Below are 23,788 nucleotides of genomic sequence, written 5' to 3'. Positions count from 1 at the left end.
CAAATGAGCTCCATATGTCCTGATGATATCCATATGTGCACATTATCCAAAAATCATCAACATAATTACGGACCAATTCCATTAAACAATTACTACTTACATGTTTCTGTGTATTATTTTACAATTTAAACGACTATTCATGAGATAGATTTTCACAAGTCACACTTGAATAGTATATCATTCATAAAGAAAGAAATAAAAGATATTCAGCATACTAAATGTACTAGAATTATAGCTAAGTTTTCATTTATATCGTATCGGAGCTAGTATATCGTCACTTATACCGACTTAGAGTTATAAATAATATAATTTTTATGAACAAAACAATTATTTTAGTTGATACATGAAAAGATAAATCAGCTAATATTATGTCTACAAAGAAGAGGGTCTATATATATAGCCTATGTGACCATTAGTTTGAGTATGTGTTATAAGTAGACATCATACAAGGATATTGTTCGAATTATTAAGATATTTTTTTCGTCTTTACCCCTTGGAGTTGGAGTCCATAGTATAACTCTTAAACCATTCAGAGAAATCCCAAGAGATGTTTGCCACATCGATAAACGCCTGAGTAGTAAAATGTATATTAAGATAACCATAGTCGCAGTTATAATGATTTACATGTATATTACATTTTTTTTCAAATAATTAAAAGGGTTTTTACACACAAATCTTAACCAGGTCAATAGGACATGCATAGTGTATGCTGAACCAAATTGTAAAAATCCGTGCAGTCTGACCAGGCTCTATTATAATGTGGGTACATGTAGCTAATTTTTCTTACTTTGATATTGAAATCCCTTTAACTTAAACTGAAATGAGCCGTGTCATGACAAAACCAACATAATGTGTTTGCGACCAGCATGGATCCAGACCAGCCTGCGCATCCGCGCAGTCTGATCAGGATCCATGCTATTCGCTTACAGACCCTATAACAAGTAAAGAAACTGATAGCGAACAGCATGGATCCTGATCAGACTGCGCGGAAGCGCAGGCTGGTCTGGATCCATGCTGATCGCAAACCCACTATGTTGGTTTTGTCGTGACGCGGCTCAAATGTTTAATAATCAAACGTTACCATCTATATTATATGGATCTTCCGCACTTCAAATCTAGCTTTATATATACATGTATATAAGTAAGACCCGTGTTAATTCATCATTGATCAGATCATCAATAACTGGGGTAGTCATTGTCATGCCATATCTTGCTAATCGCATAGGCTAGACAATTGCATTATTACGAATTTCAAATTTGAAGCAGCGCGCCTCGATATTCATTTCAATTTTCATAAAAATTCTAAAACTTTAGAAATGTATTTAAAAGTAAAATAGTGTGAGGTGAATTATCAAATAAAGTATTTAACATATTGCAATCGGCACTTACAATCCAAGAAAATGACCCAAAAGTGGTCAAATATGCTAAATAAGCCCTTAATTACTGCGTTAGTAACGCAGTAGAAATATGGTGATAAAATACTGCAAAATCAGTCTTAAACCGCACATAACATGTAAAATTTAACTAGGGTCTTGAATGTTTTTATTTTCATAAAATATTAGTACATTTTTCTTAATATTAATTTTCTTGAAATATTTTGGGCTCATCTGGAGGCGTGCAGCTTTAAAGACTTACGGAGCCCAATTTATTTTAACCACGATCTTGTTTTAAATGTTATAGATATAGTGCTGCATGAAATATTGAAGTTTAGACACTTTCATTATAAATGTATTTTTTCATGAGGAATCCTTGGAATATAAGAAGCCATGAAATATCACGTGATTTTGAGCAACCATGCACGCAGAAATTTAAGTACCCATAAAAGTGTAAGGTTTGGTCATTTAATAATGAAAACTTACGAATAGTCTATAAATAAAAGCTATTAGTAGAAACTAAAATTAATACTCGCGCATTTTCAACAGTTAACAGTTCAGTGCGTAGATAGTATTCGAATCCGCCTACTAAACATTTTATTAATGAGAACAGATCGTCGGAATACTTTTCTCTTTTCCCTTGGATTTTAACTGTGTTGTTTACAAAAAGTTGTACCTTTTTAAATGAATTACGGGTCGTATATATGGAGTATTCTGAAAGATGATGGGGTGGGGATAAGTGAAAACAATAATAAAGAAATGAATCCTACAAGCACGCGATATCTGGTGGCGGATTACTTGACTTACAGGATTGGTAAGCACGGATATACTTGGACCAATTCCCCACCCCTTGAAGTTACAAATAAAATCCATCTAGCTATGAGAAATTTAGCAGATGACTTCGAACAAAGATATTCTGCGGAATTTAGTAATATGGTAGAACAGTTGCTTATAACTCCAAACATGGCATATGCTACATTTAAGGCAGTTGCAGAGGAATTGTTTATAGACGGTATTAATTGGGGCCGAATAGTCGCTTTGTTTGTTTTTGGTGGGTCCATAGCTATTGAATGTTATGAAAAGGACATGGTGCATTTAGTAGACTCAATATTTGACTGGGTATCAACATACGTGCAAACTCATTTAGAACATTGGATATCATCGCAAGGTGGTTGGGTATGTATTCTTAATAAACATCATAGTGTGTAATGAGAAACGCTAATTTGCAGTGTCTAAAAATAGTCAAAATATATTGACATGCCAAAGCTAGATTAGAGATATTTTCGTTCTGGGTCAGAATCTCGAGATATTGCCCAGACACAAAATAGCACAATATCTCGTCATACAGTACAATTAGATGGACTATGTCTGAAAACGGAAATCTGTGTAAGTCAAACTAAACCCAGAAAAAAAATTATGTCAGAGTCCTAGCTTTGGCGCAATGACATCAAAAGATTTTGACTAGTGACAATTATTGTCAATGTACAACTTTTCAAAAAATATTAATGGAAGCCCTGTTACCTAACTGGTTGTTAACAAGAATAAATTGATTTTATCCTCATACAAGTATATAAGTATCTATTAATAAATTATATTAAAAAATCAAGTCTATAAAATTAAAAAAATATTGTTCTGTAAACTTGTTTTTGTGTCTTACAACATAACAATAGCATGGCTTTTATTCAAAAATAAATTGCGACCTTTACATTTACGGAAGAAAACTGATTATATTGGTGTATAAATATTGTAGAAATTATAAATGTAAAGACAAGAAGTATTTAAGATTTATTACAGAAGTACGAATGAATGGACATTATGTTATAAAGCTATTTGTTCCCCTTGTCCTCATATTACTATGAAACTTAAATTAAAGAGGTATTTTAAAGCAAAAAGGAAAAATTATATTAAATTGCTTAACATGTTTCAGGGTGCAACGGAGCATTGATATCTTTTCATCTAAAATTATTGTGGTTGAGTAAAATAGTAATATGTATACCCGTTTCACATAGCAATTTAAAGAAAGGTATTTTGGGTTTGCTAAACATTGAAGTTTATGAATTTTAAGGTTATTTTGACTGTTAAGATTTGCAAAATTTAATTTTAGCATGAACTCTGTCCTGATTACTCAAACTTGTATGAAATGATTACTCAAACTTGTATGAAATATGGACATTTTGGTAAATCATTGTAAAATATATTATAAGTGATTAATTTTGTATTATTATTAGTTCTGAAATAATAATGAATTAATTTTACAAACAAAAAGCTAACTCACTGCTCTTAAAAAAGAATATATAATTTATGTACCATGAAGAAGGCTGTTCAGCTGAAATATTAAAGGGAATTTTAAGAATTTGCAGTTGACAACTTGATACTTATTTTTACTGCATTGTGTATCTAAAAAAACAATGTAAACCACTTTAATTTAAAAGTATTATATTCTGTTTGAACTTTTTGTTTACATTTTTTTCTTTTGTTAATTTGTTTGAATTTTTTAGAGGTAAGAAGGTGTATAAGACATTGTTTTAAATCTAATTGCAGTCTACAAGCCTATTCTTTACGGAAATTCTTTTATAAGTATTTAAGCCTTGAGAAAAAAGATTAATTAATGACATACATTTTTGTGGTATAAATTAATGACAATTAGGTCCAATGCCAAATAGTTTTGAGATCAAGCTACTAGATAATTATGAATTAATATTATATAGAATTTACTTCTTTCAGCTTATATAATATGCTAGTTGAACTTGCTTGACTCTAAATTCTTTCAATTGTTACATATAATCATTTTTGTTATTTATTATTTGGCTTACAATCATTAACCAGGGAAAAATATAGATTAAATTTTATCAAGCCCTGCAGGTTTTTCATTATGACCCATGAGTTTGTTATATTGTAAAATTTCACTTTCATGTCTAATTTTGTTATCTACATATTTACTTTGAGTTCATTTTAATTGCATGATAGACCTTTTTCTTTCTATAGCTGCTTATCAGGTATCTCCCACATAGATTTATATGTACCAAGTTTTATTTATAAATTATATCTAAAGACTGGAACAATGACTACGGAATTTGGAAAATGTGCATTCATAGATTGATATAACAGTTTATTTACTTTTGTTGATAATATCAAGTTTATTTTTATGTTGTATCCAAGGTCAAAATATTATCTTTAACCCTTTATATAAATTTTATACTCAATGTACATTGATTAATCAACTGAATACCTAAGTAAACTGTTTTGTACACTTAAATTCAAAATACATGTATTTACATGTAGTCATATCAGATTAAATCTAGCTTATTATTGCATAGTTTATTTTCCATTATGATCAAAATACTGCTGTGCTTGTAGCATTTGTAACTTCATGTACATTACATGAAAATGAATAAATTTACTTAAAAAGTTGTTGCTCACAGTTTTTGACAGTTTTTACCTGTTGAATATTAAGCCAGATTTATCCTAAAGATAGATGTGTTAGTAACTTTCCAGGGCTTCAAGACCCCTAAATGATGTAAAGTAGGAGTTTCATATGAGACCATTTCAAGTTCGGTGCTGGAAGTCATACATGTAATACAATGCAATGTAACCTTTATCCAGGTTGACGGCAGATTCTATCCATTCAAGTGATGCTGACCAGGATCAGCAGTCCATGCCGTCTAACCTTGGTTCAGGCACTGTTTTCTATGTCTGTAAATGTCATTTGAAAATTTTCCTAAAACAATAAATGGTTTTATCTAGATTGAAGATGGACAAGTCTATTTACAAGTCTATAGATGGTGTTGAAATTATTTATGTCAAGAAAAAATTTCAATTTTTTTTTGTTGTATTCTAAAAAAATGTGTTGACTTCATTTTCTACAAAACACTAAAATTAATTTATTTTGTTGCCTAAGTTTCAATACATGCTACATGTACTTGTCATTGATGTGGCTAAAATTTCTTTTTCCAAACCTATAATTATTTATCCCAAAATCAAATTTTTTTAACATGTTTGAATGTCCAGGGTTTATGACTGAATCTGAGCCCCAGATAATTTCTGTGCCACAATGATGGACATTTTTGGTTTTGGCAGTTATATTCTTCTCATTTATAAAATTGAGTTTGACATTAAACGAACAAAGGCTATTTTAGATCAGTGACTCATTGTTATGTTTAAATTAAACTTCAGGCTCGGGGTTGTTATGGAATTAATCTGATAGTTAATCAGTTATTAGATTATTATAAACTGCCTGTACAACATTTCCTGGTATATAAACAACATACTTGTTTGATGACTGGCTCTATCAAAGGTACTATACAGTGAGTGTTAGTGGTTATTGCAGCTTTATTTCTACCTATCAGTATTTTGTAGATTTTTGATCTATGTATACCTTTTTGCATTGGATTTCAAACTTTTGGAAACACTTTCATCATGTTCATGGTAATTATCATTAAGTTGCTCTATTAAATATGGAGACTTAAGTCACTTCTCTTGACCTACAAAAATTTTGTATTTAAATCCCAATCAACCAGTCATAAAAGCAGCTCAGAATAGCTTGCATGGCCCAGTGTCATTTTAGAAACCTACATGTAAAAATGGTCTGTTCAGGTTCAATGGAATGACTTTAAACTGAAACAAATACTGACTCCACATATCTTTATGCTGACTGAATATTGACATAATTTGAATATGTTTTATTTTGTTATTGTGCTTAAAACAATGAGAGAAATTAGATGGACAACCTTTGAAGCAAAAGTAGAATGTTTTATTGTAGCCATGCCTAATCTTTCCAAATAGTAATTTAGTTGTAAAATAGGTCACAGTTATATTACAGTCATGTACAATGTAAATTGTATTTTGAAGTGGCAATTCCTTTATCAGTTGATTGAATTTCATACTATACTTTATATGGTTTTTGGAAAAAGGTGCACAGTCATACTTAAAATAATATGGTTTTGGGAAAAGACATCATGCAATAATTAAATTAAGAAAAACAACATTTTTTTTGACTTTTTTAAGTTGATGTGCAAAGAAGTCTACTATTTAAAATTATTATATGTAAAAGCAAAAATGTGGAAAATCTTGTTAATTATGCATTGAAGGCAATCCTTTGATTGATCTATGGCCAGTCTGGAAATTAGCCAAAAACCACATGTTTGAATACCTGTATTATTTATATACTGTACATACCAAACTGTTTACGGTTACCTGGTTTTTATATTTGAACATTCTTTCTTAGGACAGTGTGAATAAAATTTTTCTTCATGGTTATCTCTCCCTGAATATATTGCTGTTTGTTTTAAACTAAATGCCACATTTATCATATTTCTTTTACATATAAATAGTTTATGGGTTTGTTCGTATGGGTTATGAAAAATAAATGTGTGGAGGAGCTAAGTTAGTTTTCTGATAAAAAGGAGTAATGTGAATTATCTCCCCTTGCATCATTCCCACAGTTTGGGACAATAAATTACCATATATACACTGGAATAGTGCGTTATGTAAATAACTGTATAAACTGTTATATAGAAATCTCCCTCACAGTGGAAAAATGACTTAATGAGTTACCTTCCCTGACATTTTTTCAGGTTATGAGTAAAATAGTCTGTTATATACATTAAGTTACCTCCCCTGATATTTTTTCTGGTTATGAGTAAAATAGTCTGTTATATACATTAAGTTACCTCTCTGACATTTTTTCAGGTTATGAGTAAAATAGTTTGTTTAGATACATTTTTAAGTACCTCCCCTGATATTTTTTTTAGGTTATTGAGTAAAATAGTTCTGTTATATACATTAAGTTACCTCTCTGACATTTTTTCAGGTTATGAGTAAAATAGTCTGTTAGATACATTAAGTTACCTCCCCTGATATTTTTTCAGGTTATGAGTAAAATAGTCTGTTATATACATTAAGTTACCTCCCCTGATATTTTTTCAGGTTATGAGTAAAATAGTCTGTTATATACATTAAGTTACCTCTCTGACATTTTTTCAGGTTATGAGTAAAATAGTCTGTTAGATACATTAAGTTACCTCCCCTGATATTTTTTCAGGTTATGAGTAAAATAGTCTGTTATATAACATTAAGTTACCTCCCCTGATATTTTTTCAGGTTATGAGTAAAATAGTCTGTTATATATACATTAAGTTACCTCCCCTGACATTGTTTCTAGTTATGAGTAAAATAGTCTGTTATATAACATTAAGTTACCTCCCCTGATATTTTTTCTAGTTATGAGTAAAATAGTCTGTTAGATACATTAAGTTACCTCCCCTGACATTTTTTCAGGTTATGAGTAAAATAGTCTGTTATATACATTAAGTTACCTCCCCTGACATTTTTTCAGGTTATGAGTAAAATAGTCTGTTATATACATTAAGTTACCTCCCCTGACATTTTTTTCAGGTTATGAGTAAAATAGTCTGTTATATAACATTAAGTTACCTCCCCTGATATTTTTTCTGGTTATAGGTAAAATAGTCTGTTATATACATTAAGTTACCTCCCCTGACATTTTTTCAGGTTATGAGTAAAATAGTCTGTTATATATACATTAAGTTATCTCCCCTGCTGTTTTTCAGGTTATGAGTAAAATAGTCTGTTATATACAAGTATATATTAAGTTATCTCCCCTGACATTTTTCACACACGTGAAATATATACATGTTAATTACTGTGAAAATAGTACATCAATTTGAACATGGAAATTTAAACCCATGATAAAAATCTTTTCTTGTTACTGTTATCTACCAGAATTTATGTATCTATTTCAATTTTATCTGAATACCAAATATAACAAATTTAATGGATTTACTAAATTCATAAATTTAAGAGTATAAATTTAAAGCTATAACTTGTTAATGAATTATTTCTATAAAATAAATGAATGTAAATAAGGTTGTTTCCATAATCTAAATGATTGGGTTCAGAAAGTGTTCAAACATGGAATGTCACAAGAAATAAATATTTAAGTAGTAGGTAAACAGAATGAAATGTTCTTGTACAAAATATTTTGGTGTTATTTTATTAGGAATTTAACCATTTATCAATAATTTTGGATTTTTTGCTGAGAGATCTCTCTTAAGGAAATATTCATATATTTCTTTCATGGACATACATTTTTTTCAAAATTTTACTCCCACGCATTAAAAAACCCAAACACGTCATAAAAACGGAAAAAAATCATACATCTGTATTATATTATTTAAGGCAAGCAGCAGAATTTTTTTATAGATAACATTCAAGAGTTTTCAGGTTGCCAATCCTATGCAATTGACATTTCGATTATAAAATATTTCTTTTGATTACTGATTAAATGTATTCTAGGAGTGCAGTTAACACTTATAGAATCTAGGACCATGATAAATTATTCATTCATGATTATGTAAATTGCAGAGATTTCTATTTGCCGTGGCATTTTTCCCACACTTTTATATCAAGGTTTTATTCTATTCAACCAGTATGTCATTAGCGTACATTAAAATAAATTGATCTAGGCCTTAGTGCTAAAATATTGTAATCTGTTTTTTCCTTAATATCAGATATGACAGTTTTGATTTGATATGCTTTCAGTTTTTTGTTGATATTAAGTTGATTTGAATTTAAAGGCAGTTACAACTGTCTATGAATTTAATCACATTTATGTTTTCATGAATTACAACAAGCTTTGAAATATCATATATAAATTTAGAAATTGTGTAATAATGGACATGACCATACATTAATATGTTTAAAGCCTCGCATAAACTCATATGTTTTAAAGGAGCATTGTCATTTACATGTATCATAATAATATATATGTAGGTTTAAAGGGAGATGGTCAGACATTTAACTTGTGATTTTTGAGATTTTTTGTATAGATATATTACTGCATGTAATGAATATTAAGAATATGGTAGGATCCTGAATGCAGAAATATTTTACTTTTTAGCTCGACTATTCGATAAGAATAAGTAGAGCTATTGCAGTCACCCGAGCGTCCGCGTCGGCGTCGGCGTAACCACTTATGTTAAAGTTTTTGTAATAGTTCAAATATTTTCAAAGTCCATTGACATATGGCTTTGAAACTTTGCACACTTGTTCAACATCATGACCCCAACCTGTAAACAGGAGGAGGTAACTCTATCAAGCATTTTGACAGAATTATGCCCCTTTTTCGACTTAGAATTTACGTTAAAGTTTTTGTAATAGTTCAAATATTTTCAAAGTCCATTGACATATGGCTTTGAAACTTTGCACACTTGTTCAACATCATGACCCCAACCTGTAAACAGGAGAAGGTAACTCTATCAAGCATTTTGACAGAATTATGCCCCTTTTTCGACTTAGAATTTACGTTAAAGTTTTTGTAATAGCTAGTTCAAATATTTTCAAAGTCCATTGACATATGGCTTTGAAACTTTGCACACTTGTTCAACATCATGACCCCAACCTGTAAACAGGAGGAGGTAACTCTATCAAGCATTTTGACAGAATTATGCCCCTTTTTCGACTTATAATTTACGTTAAAGTTTTTGTAATAGTTCAAATATTTTCAAAGTCCATTGACATATGGCTTTGAAACTTTGCACACTTGTTCAACATCATGACCCCAACCTGTAAACAGGAGGAGGTAACTCTATCAAGCATTTTGACAGAATTATGCCCCTTTTTCGACTTAGAATTTACGTTAAAGTTTTTGTAATAGTTCAAATATTTTCAAAGTCCATTGACATATGGCTTTGAAACTTTGCACACTTGTTCACCATCATGACCCCAACCTATAAACAGGAGGAGGTAACTGTATCAAGCATTTTTTTTACTATCAAGCACTAGAAATAGTCGAGCGTTGCTGTCCTACTGACAGCTCTTGTGTGTCATTAGAATAAAAGGGAGAGCTATTTTACTCAACCTGGCATTGGTGCCAGCATCACACTTAAGTTTAAAAATATTTTACATGTAAGTTGGTAACTGAAAAAGTACTGAGGGGAATAGGTTGAAACACAGTTGTTTTAAAGCATAATTATTAATACAATGTAGGTTGCTGACCAAGGTCCATAACTCTAACATTCTGAACTAAAAAATTGTCCATTATGCAGGCTTATAAATGTGAAGTTTTACCTTCAAGCACTGTATTGACAGCTCTTGTTTCATGCTCAAGTGGGCATTCAAGTTTCTAAGAACTAAAGATTGTCCTTGTGGGATTTTTAAAGCAACAGAGGCCTTTCAGATCAAGTTCTGTCAGACTGTCCCAGGGGTCAGCAGTTTGTGCAGTAGAATTTGTCATAGCTATATTTGTGCATGATACATGTACATGTATTGGACTGCACAGCTGATTTGATTACAAATACCATAGTGACGTAGATAATGTAATATAAAATTCCGTGAATTATATATTAGTATAATAGTAAATACCCTTGTAGGATTTGTTTGAGACAAAAGACTTTGTTGCCTGAAAATTAATGCAGAATATAGAAACTATACCTAGTGGTCTAGTTTAAAAAGGCAGCCTTGAAACCCATTATTGTGACTGTTAGATACATGTTCATGTATCTGCTTTAATTATGTCTCCCCCACCTCGGGGGGGAGACATAATGTTTTTGCCCTGTCCGTCCGTCAGTCCGTCCGTCCGTCAGTCCGTCCGTCCATTCTTCGTTTCCGGACGATAACTAGAGTTCCTTTTGACCTACAGCTCTCAAACTTCATAGGATGAATGGTCTTTATTGAGCAGATGATCCCTATTGTTTTTGGGGTCAGTAGTTCAAAGGTCAAGGTCACAGTGACCGTTGGTCATTTCTCGTTTCCGGATGATAACTAGAGTTCCTTTTGACCTACAGCCCTCAAACTTCATAGGATGATTGGTCTTATAGAGCTGATGATCCCTATTGTTTTTGGGGTCAGTAGGTCAAAGGTCAAGGTCACACTGACCGTTGGTCAATTTCTCGTTTCCGGATGATAACTAGAGTTCCTTTAGACCTACAGACCTCAAACTTCATAGGATGATTGGTCTTATTTGAGCAGATGATCCCTATTGTTTTTGGGTCAGTAGTTCAAAGGTCAAGGTCACAGTGACCGTTGGTCAATTTCTCGTTTCCGGATGATAACTAAAGTTCCTTTTTGACCTACAGCCCTCAAACTTCATAGGATGATTGGTCTTATAGAGCAGATGATCCCTATTGTTTTTGGGGTCAGTAGGTCAAAGGTCAAGGTCACAGTGACCGTTGGTCAATTTCTCCATTTCCATTCCTGTTTCCATTCACAGTTATTCTCAGCAGTGGTGGAGACATGCGCTTTTTTACAAAAGCATCCTCTAGTTTTATTTTGAAGTGGCAGAATTGTGGTAAATCGAGTAACCAACAGTAAATTATTATACTGGTCAGACTGCACAGAAATTCAGACTGACCTTATATCTTAGGATCGCATTCAGGTCAGCACTTGATAATCACACTCTATAGTATACTGTATTCATGCAGGCCTCGACATTAGCGGTGGTCCGTTGCTCCGAGACCACTTGATTTTGGCAAGGACCACCTACTTTTAAAACCCACTGGTCCGTCGGACCACTTGAATTTTCTGGTTGATGCAAGACTCATTTGGGAGAATGGCGATTTGGTCAAAAACATGTTATATAATTTTGATTAGTTCAAGAAGTTCTAAGTCATCAATAACTTTCATTTTAAGTCGCTAAAATTTTGTTTATGCAAGTTAAAAGAGTTAAGAATTTGTGATATAAATTTAGGTACAAAATCCATTCAAATGGTGCTAATAATTATGCATCGTCTGATAACCACGGCGGAACCATTAACATTTATGTTATGTTACATGTTAATCAACCGTGAGTATCCGATGATGGTAATTATATGATATAGGATAAACTTAAATTTCAGATACTTGAATAACGGCAGCAAACTAAAGGTACTGGAAAAAATACATCTAGTAATTCTATGCTATTTATCTTTATTTTAACTGTTTAAAGATAAGAGATCTGTTTCTTCTCGAGTTAAAATTATTTTAAAAGGTTAAAAATACCCAATGTCAAAAATGAATATCAACCAACAAGCAACAGGGAGGTAAAATTCTGTATTATAAATCTGTGAGAAAAATAAGATAAATTATAGTAAATAATAATGTACGTTGTCATTATTTTAATAATTTAGATATTTCCTTGTTTTCAAAAACAAGGATAAGATAATTTATATTAGTTCCATTAAAAATGTTAATCTATAAAAGATGCTATGTTATTATTATGATTATAAGACGTACCACGTATCAGCAATGAATATTTGAATAACAGTAAGAAAATAACAGACACAAGTGGCTTCACTATTCCCTAACTTGAGCTGAGGGAGAAATCACTTTAATATAAAAGTTAACATAAATAAGAGCTCTGTTATGTTTTTTTGACTGAAACAAATAACTCTATGATAAAATGCATACCGACTTGCTCTCCCTTTTCTGATTAGATGAAAAATTTACATCTTTTCTTTAAAGGTTAATAATACATCTTTGTCATAAAGTTTAAACATTTTTTTCTACATTTGCAGTAAAATGACATAATAATGATTACTGACCACCTGACTTTTGGAGGGCCCACCTAATTTTCAAATTTAGGGCCCGGGTACCATGCTAAAAAATTAGTGTCAGGGCCTGTTCATGCAGTAATTGCTAAAAGGTCACGCCTAATTGGTCGGGTCTGCCTCTCAATCCAGGGATCGGGGTTTTAGTCCTAATCGGGTCACAACCATGTTTCTTCATGTGACACCAGTACTTGTTGGTTCCAGGAAGCAGCCCTTAAAAGCTGATTAATATAAGTTGCAACAACTTGTTTCACAATCAAGCTTAAAAAAAGATATGTTTAAGTCATATAAAAACTTAAGTTTAAAGTTCTTGAGCCCAAGTAAGGAAAAACCCAGTTATAAGTTAGTCTTTCGGGCCATTTCAATATAGAAAACTGGATCAGTATATATACAAACTGCGTAAATAAAGGAATATATTTGTGTAGAACCTCAGAAACAAATGACCTGTCATAACTTGGACAATTGCTTTAAAGCATTTCGCTTTTTGTATCTTTTTTCCAACACTGTCATTAACCATTCTGTAGTAAATTGTTTGGGGACAAAAAAAATCTTTTAATGTTAATAAAGATTCCTATTTGGTTTGAATGGGACATTTTCAATCAATATGCAAAGGGTGGACAGTTAACTTTTGACAGTAATGTTTTGCTGTAGGGACTGATATGAGCTCACAAAAAGTTCAAGCTATTTTTGGATTCTCGACATGATACAAAGTCTTTGACATATTGCTGGCTTTTTGTTGTTACAAAAAAATATAGGTATTTAAAATACTGCATCATCCATGTTGTAACAACGTTTTCATAGGATGATCAGGACGTCTATATACATGTAATCTAGCTTATATTTACATGTATATGTTAGTAATAATGGTACATGTATACTAAGCATCTTTGTACAGTTACTTCATTAATACATATAACTGGCACTCGCATATTGTTTTAACCATTCAATTTTCTTTCCTTTTAAAAATCATCAAAGAATATTATCGATAAGGAAAGTTAAGAATAATTTGAACCAGAAACTTGTCAAAAATTGTGCCGAACTATAATTATAATGGAAAAAGAATGTATCTGTTGATAATGTGTCATTTTTCTCCCCTTATACCAAAAGGAAATAAGTATCGAATCTGCTAAATATAGAATAGACTGTATGCTGCGGCACATGACTTTTCCTCCTCCAGAGAGCGAGTAACTGAATCTTGTCTGTGTCCAACTCAGTATTATTTCTCTCAATTGATTTTTGTGATAATAACAAGGTGTTTATGATAGACAAATAAGCTCAGAACATTTTATCACAGAATTCATAACAACAATGGTTTCCAGGCAATCGATGACGAAGATAATGGTTGATTACGTCTATACTAGAAATTAACGAGGAAATTCAGAAGAAAAAAAATCCCAGACAAATTGGTCAGTTACTAGTATATGTCTGTAACTAAAATAGAAACAGAAATTTCCCATGATTCAATCACATAAAATTAACGTTGACCATATTCGTCATTTAATGTAATAACTGAGGAAACTGCGTAATTTGATATTTTTTTCTGCGTAGGAACTTCTGAGCTCACTCTTTGGTTTTCCAAACACCACAGTATGCTTCTTTATTCTGATGAAAACTCGTGAATTATTTCACAACATTTTTAGACTTAATCACATGAAATTACCATCAGACTTGAATGCCACTTGTGTTTTAACTAAAATGTATATTTGTTATATACATGTAGGACCACTTAATGAATCATTAATATGGTTCTGTTTTTAAATATGTTGGTGTGATTTTATTTCCTTATATTTGCCCCTTCGAAATATAAGAAATAGTATTTTTTTTGGTAAAACGAACCATAATGCATTATACGCCTCCAAATTATAAAGCAAACATGAAACATTTTGAAAATAGAACTTCAGCATTTATGTGAATTTGTTTAATTGATTTGTCTTAATTTAAATTTGAAACAGCGGGATTTCAGTCTCAAAATAAAAAAAAGAGAGAAAGGAAAAGAGATTGCCCAGACTGGCTCCAATTACTGGTGGCATTACGGCTAAACAGTCTCAGTTCCAGCAGATAATAAAATAACATTTATTTGTATAGAAAAAAAAAAAAATATTCACAATCAAAAGAGTTTTTCAATGTTTAATATACAAAAAGTATGAATGACTTCATTTTATTGTCATATTTCTAATCTGTTAGGAGTTATACAAGGGTTTATAAGGCCAATTTTTGCGTAATTCTACATGTAACAGGTACTCATTAGTATGTTTAAGAGAGTAAAAACCATGTTTTGGATAGTAAATGCCTTTGGCTGGATACAATCAATTTATTTGTTGACTTTGACAACTTACTCATTCAGCCAAATTTTTTTTTCTCTAAAAATAGAAAAGATCTACCAGACATCCAAACTAATTCTTATTTTAATGCGTAGTTTATAATATTTGTTTACAATGGTGAAAAATCAAATATTCATTATCAAGATGCTGGGATCGAAAAAACAAAACAAACTAAACGAAACGCAAAATCTATATTTTCTCTTATTGCGTTTTATTTTCTTTCAGTTTCCTATAAAAACGTTTCAAATTTTCCAAATCGTTAATATCAAAATCCCATTTAATACTTGCTGTTGATTTTTTTGCTACTGTTTAGAGTGACTGAACTTCTTATGTATTAAGGTCAGTAAACAGGCATCTGTTTAATTTATTTTTGATGTGAAATTTTAACCTGTATTTGAACTGTTTTGGTTTCAATAACAATGAGCCTCCACAAATTGAAAGAAATTTAATCAGTAATTTATGCCGATAAATTAATGAATGTATTAAAGGCATTGAATTTAAAGTAAAGAAAATTGATTTTAAATTTAAAATTAAATGTAAAGTTTTTGAATTTATGAGAGATTTTGAAATTTAAGATCTGAGTTTAAGTTTTTTTTCTTATTTATTGGAAATTTATTATAAAGAAAACGAAAATAAGTCTTAAACTCTCAAGGAATTTAGATACACATTAGGTGGCATATTCTTTACACATTAGTATGATAAACAATGGAAGTAAATGTAATGAAATGTATTGATGGCATTTTAAAGTTGAAAAGGGAGGTAATAAAAAAATTATGGCAAAGAATTCAAAGGGGTTATTGAAAATATTTGGAGAAGACCATTATTTAACTCCCTAAAAATGATTAAAATCATGGAACAAACATAATGTTATTTAAAAATACAAACATTTTAAAGGGAAGTTAGAATTTGAACTATCCTAAATATTAAAAATATGTTCTTTTAATTTAAAAATTTATAAATTAAAAGATTTTGTGTGTTTTTGACAGGCAGGGGCCCCTTAAAAGCTTTCCCTGTAAAATGTAATACTTAAATTTTAGAGTAATATTTGAAAATAATAATACAACGTTTTTGCCACTGAAATTATCCCTGAAATTAAATTGATTTCAGAGAGGTTTTTTAAAACAGCCGATTCTTTTTCTACTTAAGGTTGAAAAATTTTGAATGGAAAAAATTTTTCATGCCAAATATGGTAATTTATGTTGTATACTGTAAAAGGGAAACCCAATTCAATTTTAAAAATTTTTGAAACTTGTAAAATATAAAAAATTAAAAAGCATGAAAATTTGAAAAATGCTACTGGTAAGGGTTTTTTTAAAAATGATTAACAGATCGTTCATGTTCAATTATTATACTTATTAAAACAGTATTAAGAATAATATAAGCTAATGATTCAGAATTTGAATACACAATAATTGTATTAAAATAGGCTTAGGTAAATTGATGAATATAAAAAAGTTGAAATTTTTAAAATAAAGTTACAAATTATAAAAAAAAAGTTTGACATTGTATGTACATTACATGTATGTGTGTGTATACATGTACAATGTATTACGTATGTAATATATATATATTTGCTTTAAAGTTAATGATTCGTTACAAGCCACTTAACAACATTTTCACATGATTGTATTAGTAAATGTCATCATATGATATATTGAATAGAACATTAATCAAAACTTCAACCCTGAGCACTATTGTAACAATTATACTATAATGTTAGTTGTGTTACATCTTTTTAGCATCAGGATTCAATACTTGTTAGATCAATTATTGATGCGCAATTATTATGTCTCCCCCACCTCGGGGGGAGACATATTGTTTTTGCCCTGTCCGTCCGTCCGTCCGTCCGTCAGTCCGTCCGTCCGTCAGTCCGTCCGTCCGTCAGTCCGTCCGTCCATTCTTCGTTTCCGGACGATAACTAGAGTTCCTTTTGACCTACAGCCCTCAAACTTCATAGGATGATTGGTCTTATAGAGCTGATGATCCCTATTGTTTTTGGGGTCAGTAGGTCAAAGGTCAAGGTCACACTGACCGTTGGTCAATTTCTCGTTTCCGGATGATAACTAGAGTTCCTTTTGACCTACAGCCCTCAAACTTCATAGGATGATTGGTCTTATAGAGCTGATGATCCCTATTGTTTTTGGGGTCAGTAGGTCAAAGGTCAAGGTCACACTGACCGTTGGTCAATTTCTCGTTTCCGGATGATAACTAGAGTTCCTTTAGACCTACAGACCTCAAACTTCATAGGATGATTGGTCTTATAGAGCTGATGATCCCTATTGTTTTTGGGGTCAGTAGGTCAAAGGTCAAGGTCACACTGACCGTTGGTCAATTTCTCGTTTCCGGATGATAACTAGAGTTCCTTTAGACCTACAGACCTCAAACTTCATAGGATGATTGGTCTTATTGAGCAGATGATCCCTATTGTTTTTGGGGTCAGTAGTTTCAAAGGTCAAGGTCACAGTGACCGTTGGTCAATTTCTCGTTTCCGGATGATAACTAGAGTTCCTTTTGACCTACAGCCCTCAAACTTCATAGGATGATTGGTCTTATAGAGCAGATGATCCCTATTGTTTTTGGGTCAGTAGGTCAAAGGTCAAGGTCACAGTGACCGTTGGTCAATTTCTCGTTTCCGGATGATAACTAGAGTTCCTTTTGACCTACAGCCCTCAAAACTTCATAGGATGATTGGTCTTATAGAGCTGATGATCCCTATTGTTTTTGGGGTCAGTAGGTCAAAGGTCAAGGTCACACACTGACCGTTGGTCAATTTCTCGTTTCCGGATGATAACTAGAGTTCCTTTAGACCTACAGACCTCAAACTTCATAGGATGATTGGTCTTATTGAGCAGATGATCCCTATTGTTTTTGGGGTCAGTAGTTCAAAGGTCAAGGTCACAGTGACCGTTGGTCAATTTCTCGTTTCCGGATGATAACTAGAGTTCCTTTTGACGTACAGCCCTCAAACTTCATAGGATGATTGGTCTTATAGAGCAGATGATCCCTATTGTTTTGGGGTCAGTAGGTCAAAGGTCAAGGTCACAGTGACGTTGGTCAATTTCTCGTTTCCGGATGATAACTAGAGTTCCTTTTGACCTACAGCCCTCAAACTTCATAGGATGATTGGTCTTATAGAGCAGATGATCCCTATTGTTTTTGGGGTCAGTAGGTCAAAGGTCAAGGTCACAGTGCAGTGGGGGAGACATGCGCTTTTTTACAAAAGCATCCTCTAGTTGTGGATGATATTTTTGCTAAAAAGTAATAATTTAGGATTTCTATTAAAGGAGCTGAGTCCATGCACTGAGTTTCAGCCTAAAAAAAACATGAAATGGAAATTCTTCAAATGTAGATCAACTTAGTCATGTTCAACTCAAAAATATATGAAATATATGATAAAAAAATATACTTAGAATTGAATTGGAAATTTTTTGTATGATTGTTAGCCTGATTTTAGTAAAAAGGTGTTTGAACGCTTTTTATCCACAATTCAAATTGTGCAAATTTTAGTTTTAAAAAAAATCCAATCTGTTCATGTTAAAAAATATCAGTAAGAGTCCCATTAAGTTTCAAACCTAAGTGTAATTGTTGATAACAAAAGGCCTCAGATAATGCAACCAGTATTATAGCCAATCCTGTCTACATTGTTAATGGTTGGCAGTCTATTTAAATCTTGCATTTACAGTTCAATCTAAATTATCTTACTGCTGCAAGGTGATTATCAAAGATTCTACTTGTTTTTATCTATTCTCATTATGTTATTATTTATATAGAACAAAATGACTTTTCTTCATAACATTAACTTTAAGACATCATAATTTTGTTAGATGGAAAAAAAATCAATACATCATAAATATTATGTATCATACTAGCAAATAGTTCATGCTGTTTTCCATTCAGTATAAATGACTTTCCACAAAGTACAATTAAACTTATTACATGTGTTTTTGAGTTTTGATGTAAATTTTAAGTGGTTTAGGTAAACAGAGAATCAGGATGAAGAATATTCATCAAGTTTTAACTGGTTGTAAAACTGTATGTATGTAAATAAGTTAAGTGATATGACGCAGTCCCTATTTCCTGATTGTCACAACACATCCTCCTATATGTGATGGGCAGGGTTTAGGTAATAGTGCTGGTATTTACAGTACAAACTACAAAATCATAAAAACAGCTTGAAGAAGATAGTAAAAACGTACTTTTCGTATTTATTTAAAAACTATTTATTTAAAAGCTTAGTTTGCAAATTGTAATAATTTTTTATCAAAATCTTCTTTCTGGGACTTAATGGCAGTGCTCATGCCCTAAGAATATGTCTCCAGCATAAGAATTCTTTAGGTTGAAAGATAATTTTTCAGTTGTTGCTGAGCCTAAATTAGTCTTTAAATGCTATGTAGATATAATCAGTATTATCAATTTTGTGCACTTTTGTTATACAAATTTATTGTCCAAAAGTTTTGTCTTTCTTAATTGAGTAGGCATGAGTTCTTGTACTTAAGGCAAGATTAACACAACAAAGGGGAGCGGTGGCCTAGTGGTTAAGGTGTCTGCCTCTCAACCCAGGGATCATGGGTTCTAGCCCTTATCTGGTCAAGACCATGTATCGTCATATGACACCAGTACTGGTTGCTTCCAGGAAGCGAACTTGAAAGTGATTAATATAAGTTGCTAAAACTTGTTTCGCAATCAAGCTTAAATAAATATGTTTAAACCAACACAACAAATAACTATTATTAAAGATCCTGTATGTTTTGTAATTTGGATTGCATACCACTCTTCATTGAATTATATATGTATGTAATTATGCAAATTTGTCAATTTTCAAACATGGAAGAATATGTAAAATATGTATTGCAAATATTTGTACATATTTAAGGTAATCATTAAATTATATGCATTCATTTCTTATTGGAAAAATTGACTTAGAATTTATAAAAAACTAAATTCTAATATCAATTTTTTGCATGATAATTATTCAAATTCTTTACCAAAGTTTTTCTTTCTTTTGAGTAGCATTTAATTCTTGACTTCATATGCAATAAAACGATAAAATAATTTATAATAAACTTTTAGAAAGTTTTTCATGTTAACAGAATTTAATCGTAAGTTTTTGGCTTTTGAAAAACATCTGTAAAGAGAAAATGATAAAGAAGTGTAAAAAAAAATGTAAACAAAGTAATATTTTGATTTCCATACAAAAAACAAAGTCACAATAATAAGTCAACTGATTGCCAAAAAGAAAAAGAAGCAAAAAATGGTTCAGGTAATTGGCCAATGAGTAATTTTTTGGAACTGTAAGAGGACATCAAAAATAAAATGCTTTTAAGAATTTAAAATGGAACGAAGTATTTCAATGGCACTTGATTGACGTAGTCTTGGTTTTTATCATGTCTGCAACAAAAATGTGGTTAATCATATAGGAAGTTAGGATTTTAGATTAACTAGAGCAATTAAGTAACATGTAGTCTAAGGCTCATTGTGTACCATATCTTTATTTACATAACAGTTATAATAGACATTTAAATACTTTTTTATTGATGTATGCCAACATTCTTTATTTTTAATTGATTTCTAGATAGATAAAATACTTGACATTTGATGTAGTAAAAATCTTAAGTAAGATTGTGAGAATTTTTTGCTGTACTATAAATAAAGTTGACGTAAAACATAAACTTAAAGGATATTTGAATGTTCTTTGGTCGAATATTTAGAAAAGTATTCAAATATAAGTTATAATTATAAATATTTACAATAAAATGAACAGCGCATTTTTCCTTATTTAAGGTAACATTTATTAGGTAATGCCCTTTTTACGATAATTCTGTAGTCATTATATTGTTCTATATTGTGCACAGTTGAATTCAAATTAGGATATCAGCTATAATTTTAATGTCTTAATTGAAGGCTAATTAACTTCTCCTTTCAATTTTTTTTACCTATAGACATAAGCCAAAACAATATGATTCTATGTCAACATTTTAGGAATATATAAATATAAAAAAAAACACCCAGAAAGTAATGAGTGTGTAGGTGAACATGACTGTATACAATACATGTACACCATAATGATATTTTTACAAATAATGAAGTCATACAATGTAGTTCCTCACATGTATGTGATAAAAATGTTCTAAAAAGAGGTCTTTAAAACTCCATTGCAATTTGGGGAATATAGCAGATTCTCTAAATCACTGAATTGTTTTCAAATAGCAATCATGATTGATTTGATATAAGGAATTAATTTGGTATATGTTTATGTTTTTACAGAATGGTTTAGCAGAATTTTACGAGAAAGCCCCAGATAAAAATGACCAGTCAATTTGGCCATCATTTGGAAGGATTTGTCTTGGTGCTGCCGGGATTCTGGCACTTGGAGCCCTTCTTACGCAAAAATCATAACACATGCAACCTAAAGGTAATGTACTTTGTGTTGCGCTATAAGCCTATATACTTCTAGGTCCAATGTTATGAAGACATTTTTCAAGCACAATCTTAGGTCTTGTGTTTGATTGATCAGTGATTGATCAGTAACTGCACAGAGGGTGCTCTGACAAATGAAAGTTTTTACATCTGAGATAAATCTCACTGATAAGTTCTGTAACTCAAAGCCTGTTTGCTTAAAGTTGGTGGTTCATGTCATGTGTGTTGTCCTTAAAGTTGGGGGTTCAAGTCATGTGTTGTCCTTAAAGTTGGGGGTTCAAGTCATGTGTGTTGCCCAACTTTAGTGGTTCTAGCTATATTTGTTGCCGCACTTTGATGGTTCTAGACATGTGAGCTGCCCCGCTTTGTTGGTTCTAACCATGTGTGTTGCCCCCACTTTGAAGGTTCTAGCCATGTGTGTTAATTGCCCCCTCCTTTATTAATTCTAAGTCATGTGTGTAATGCCCCACTTTAGTGGTTCTAACAACATGCGTTGCCCCACATAAATGGTTCTAGCTATGTGTGTTGACTCCTTCTTCCATGATTATAGTCATGTTCATTTCCTCTCTTTGATGGTTTTAGTCCTGCATTTTGCCCCACTTTGGTGGTTTCAACCATGTGTTGCTCCACTTTGGTGGTTCTATAGTCATGTTATTTGTCCCACTTTGGCCTGGTTCTCACCATGTGTGTTGTCCTGCTTTCCCCATACAATGCCTAAAATAATGCATAGGGGAGCATGAGGTGTATCCGTTTATCAATAAAGCCTGAAATTTACATTATGAATGTGAAAATGACTGATTCACTGAATGACTTAAAAATACAAATAAAATCAATATCCAAGTTCTGATGTTTCTTTTTACAATGAATTCAAAAATATGGAAAAAAATGTTATTATAATTATAAATACATCATATAATGTATACTAGTATACAAATTTCATTCTATAATCGGTGAAAAGTAATACATGTACTTTTGCTTTTCTTATTTTCAGTCTTATTTTACATAGAGAATAATATAATTCAACAACTAGAAGCAATGATTGAGAGAAAACACCTGTTCAAGTGAATTTTGTAATGAGATGAATATTCCCCAGGATGTAGGATGATGAAAAAAAAAATATCCAGACAGAAGCTGACAGTAGAGGAAAACAAAACTTAACAACACAGGATGTTGAAACAACTGCAAAAAGAGGCTAAATATAAAAAGAAATAGCTTATAATATCATGTTATGAATAAATTTTTATACTGATAGAAAAATTGTAAAATGTTATGTAAAAATTTTGAAGCCTTGACCAAATGTGTATCTTTCAATACTTTCAAGTTTTAAACAATTTTCCTAAAACATGCTTTATTGTGACCATAATATTACACTGTGAAGTGATGAAAAAGTTCAAGTAAATCTATTTTTTAGCTGTAAACTTTTTGTCTTAAGGCTCTGGATGAAAAAAGTTTTGTATTTTCGGGCTTTGCATAAATATGGTTTGCTGAATTTATAGTAAATTTTCATTTTGGTACATAATCATGTTAGGGACTGAGAATGTTATTTTTTTATCAAATGTTTCCTTTTCACATGTTTCATTATTTTAAAATCCTATTTATGACATGCAGAATGTTGTTTTTTTTTTTTTTTCAAAATTGAAGATTGTTTTATCATCACAGATCAGTCATTTTTGTAAACCATTTAATAAACAGTGTCCCCACATTTCAAACCATTAGTGTACATGTTGGCAATGGTACTGGGCAAATCATTCTTGTTTGCTTTCTTTTTTCAATATATTACACAAGCTTTAATTTTTGTAGATATATTGTATACTTTTATTCACAGTAAAAAAGAAAAAAAGATAATTTCATAGGGTTTTGAGAAAGGGATGGATTCTTAATTTAATGGTTTCAGGGTGTTCACTAGCCTGAGAGTCATTTGACTAAGTTTTATCGACTACAAGGCCAAATCCCCATGATTTTAACAAACTTTGACCCTCCAGTTAAAATCCTGAGGGTCAAATCAGGCCTTTTGGAAATTTGAAGGGTCAAAGAGTCATTTTAAGGGATTTTGTACCATTGGCTATCATTGGGTTGTTCATGATCACTTAAAATTGAAGCCTTTAAATTTTGTCAGACTCTATAGTGAGTGTAG

General features: G+C 31.4%; 1 protein-coding gene across 1 annotated transcript; it reads left to right on the top strand.

Moving 5' to 3' along the window:
- Positions 1–1,896: 1,896 nt before the first annotated feature.
- LOC132756455 (bcl-2-like protein 2) lies at positions 1,897–23,728 on the top strand. Its single transcript, XM_060747527.1, has 3 exons — positions 1,897–2,549; positions 21,502–21,649; positions 22,646–23,728. Exons 1-2 carry the CDS (start codon positions 2,058–2,060, stop codon positions 21,631–21,633), a joined length of 624 nt encoding a protein of 207 aa, XP_060603510.1. The 5' UTR covers positions 1,897–2,057; the 3' UTR covers positions 21,634–21,649; positions 22,646–23,728.
- The last annotated feature ends 60 nt before the right edge of the window (positions 23,729–23,788 follow it).

The sequence above is a fragment of the Ruditapes philippinarum genome, unplaced genomic scaffold, assembly GCF_026571515.1.
Source record: "Ruditapes philippinarum isolate M1 unplaced genomic scaffold, ASM2657151v2 ctg1362_1_1_1_1, whole genome shotgun sequence".
Classification (NCBI taxonomy): Eukaryota; Metazoa; Mollusca; class Bivalvia; order Venerida; family Veneridae; genus Ruditapes; species Ruditapes philippinarum.
The sequence above is the reverse complement of the archived record's forward strand: the minus strand, read 5'-3'. Positions and strand labels throughout refer to the sequence as shown.

Excerpts from the sequence above, each read along its gene's own strand:
- LOC132756455 (XM_060747527.1), top strand. The coding sequence starts at position 2,058 with ATGAATTACGGGTCGTATATATGGAGTATTCTGAAAGATGATGGGGTG. Across the intron at positions 2,550-21,501 it reads TATCATCGCAAGGTGGTTGG|AATGGTTTAGCAGAATTTTA; the intron begins GTATGTATTCTT and ends ATGTTTTTACAG.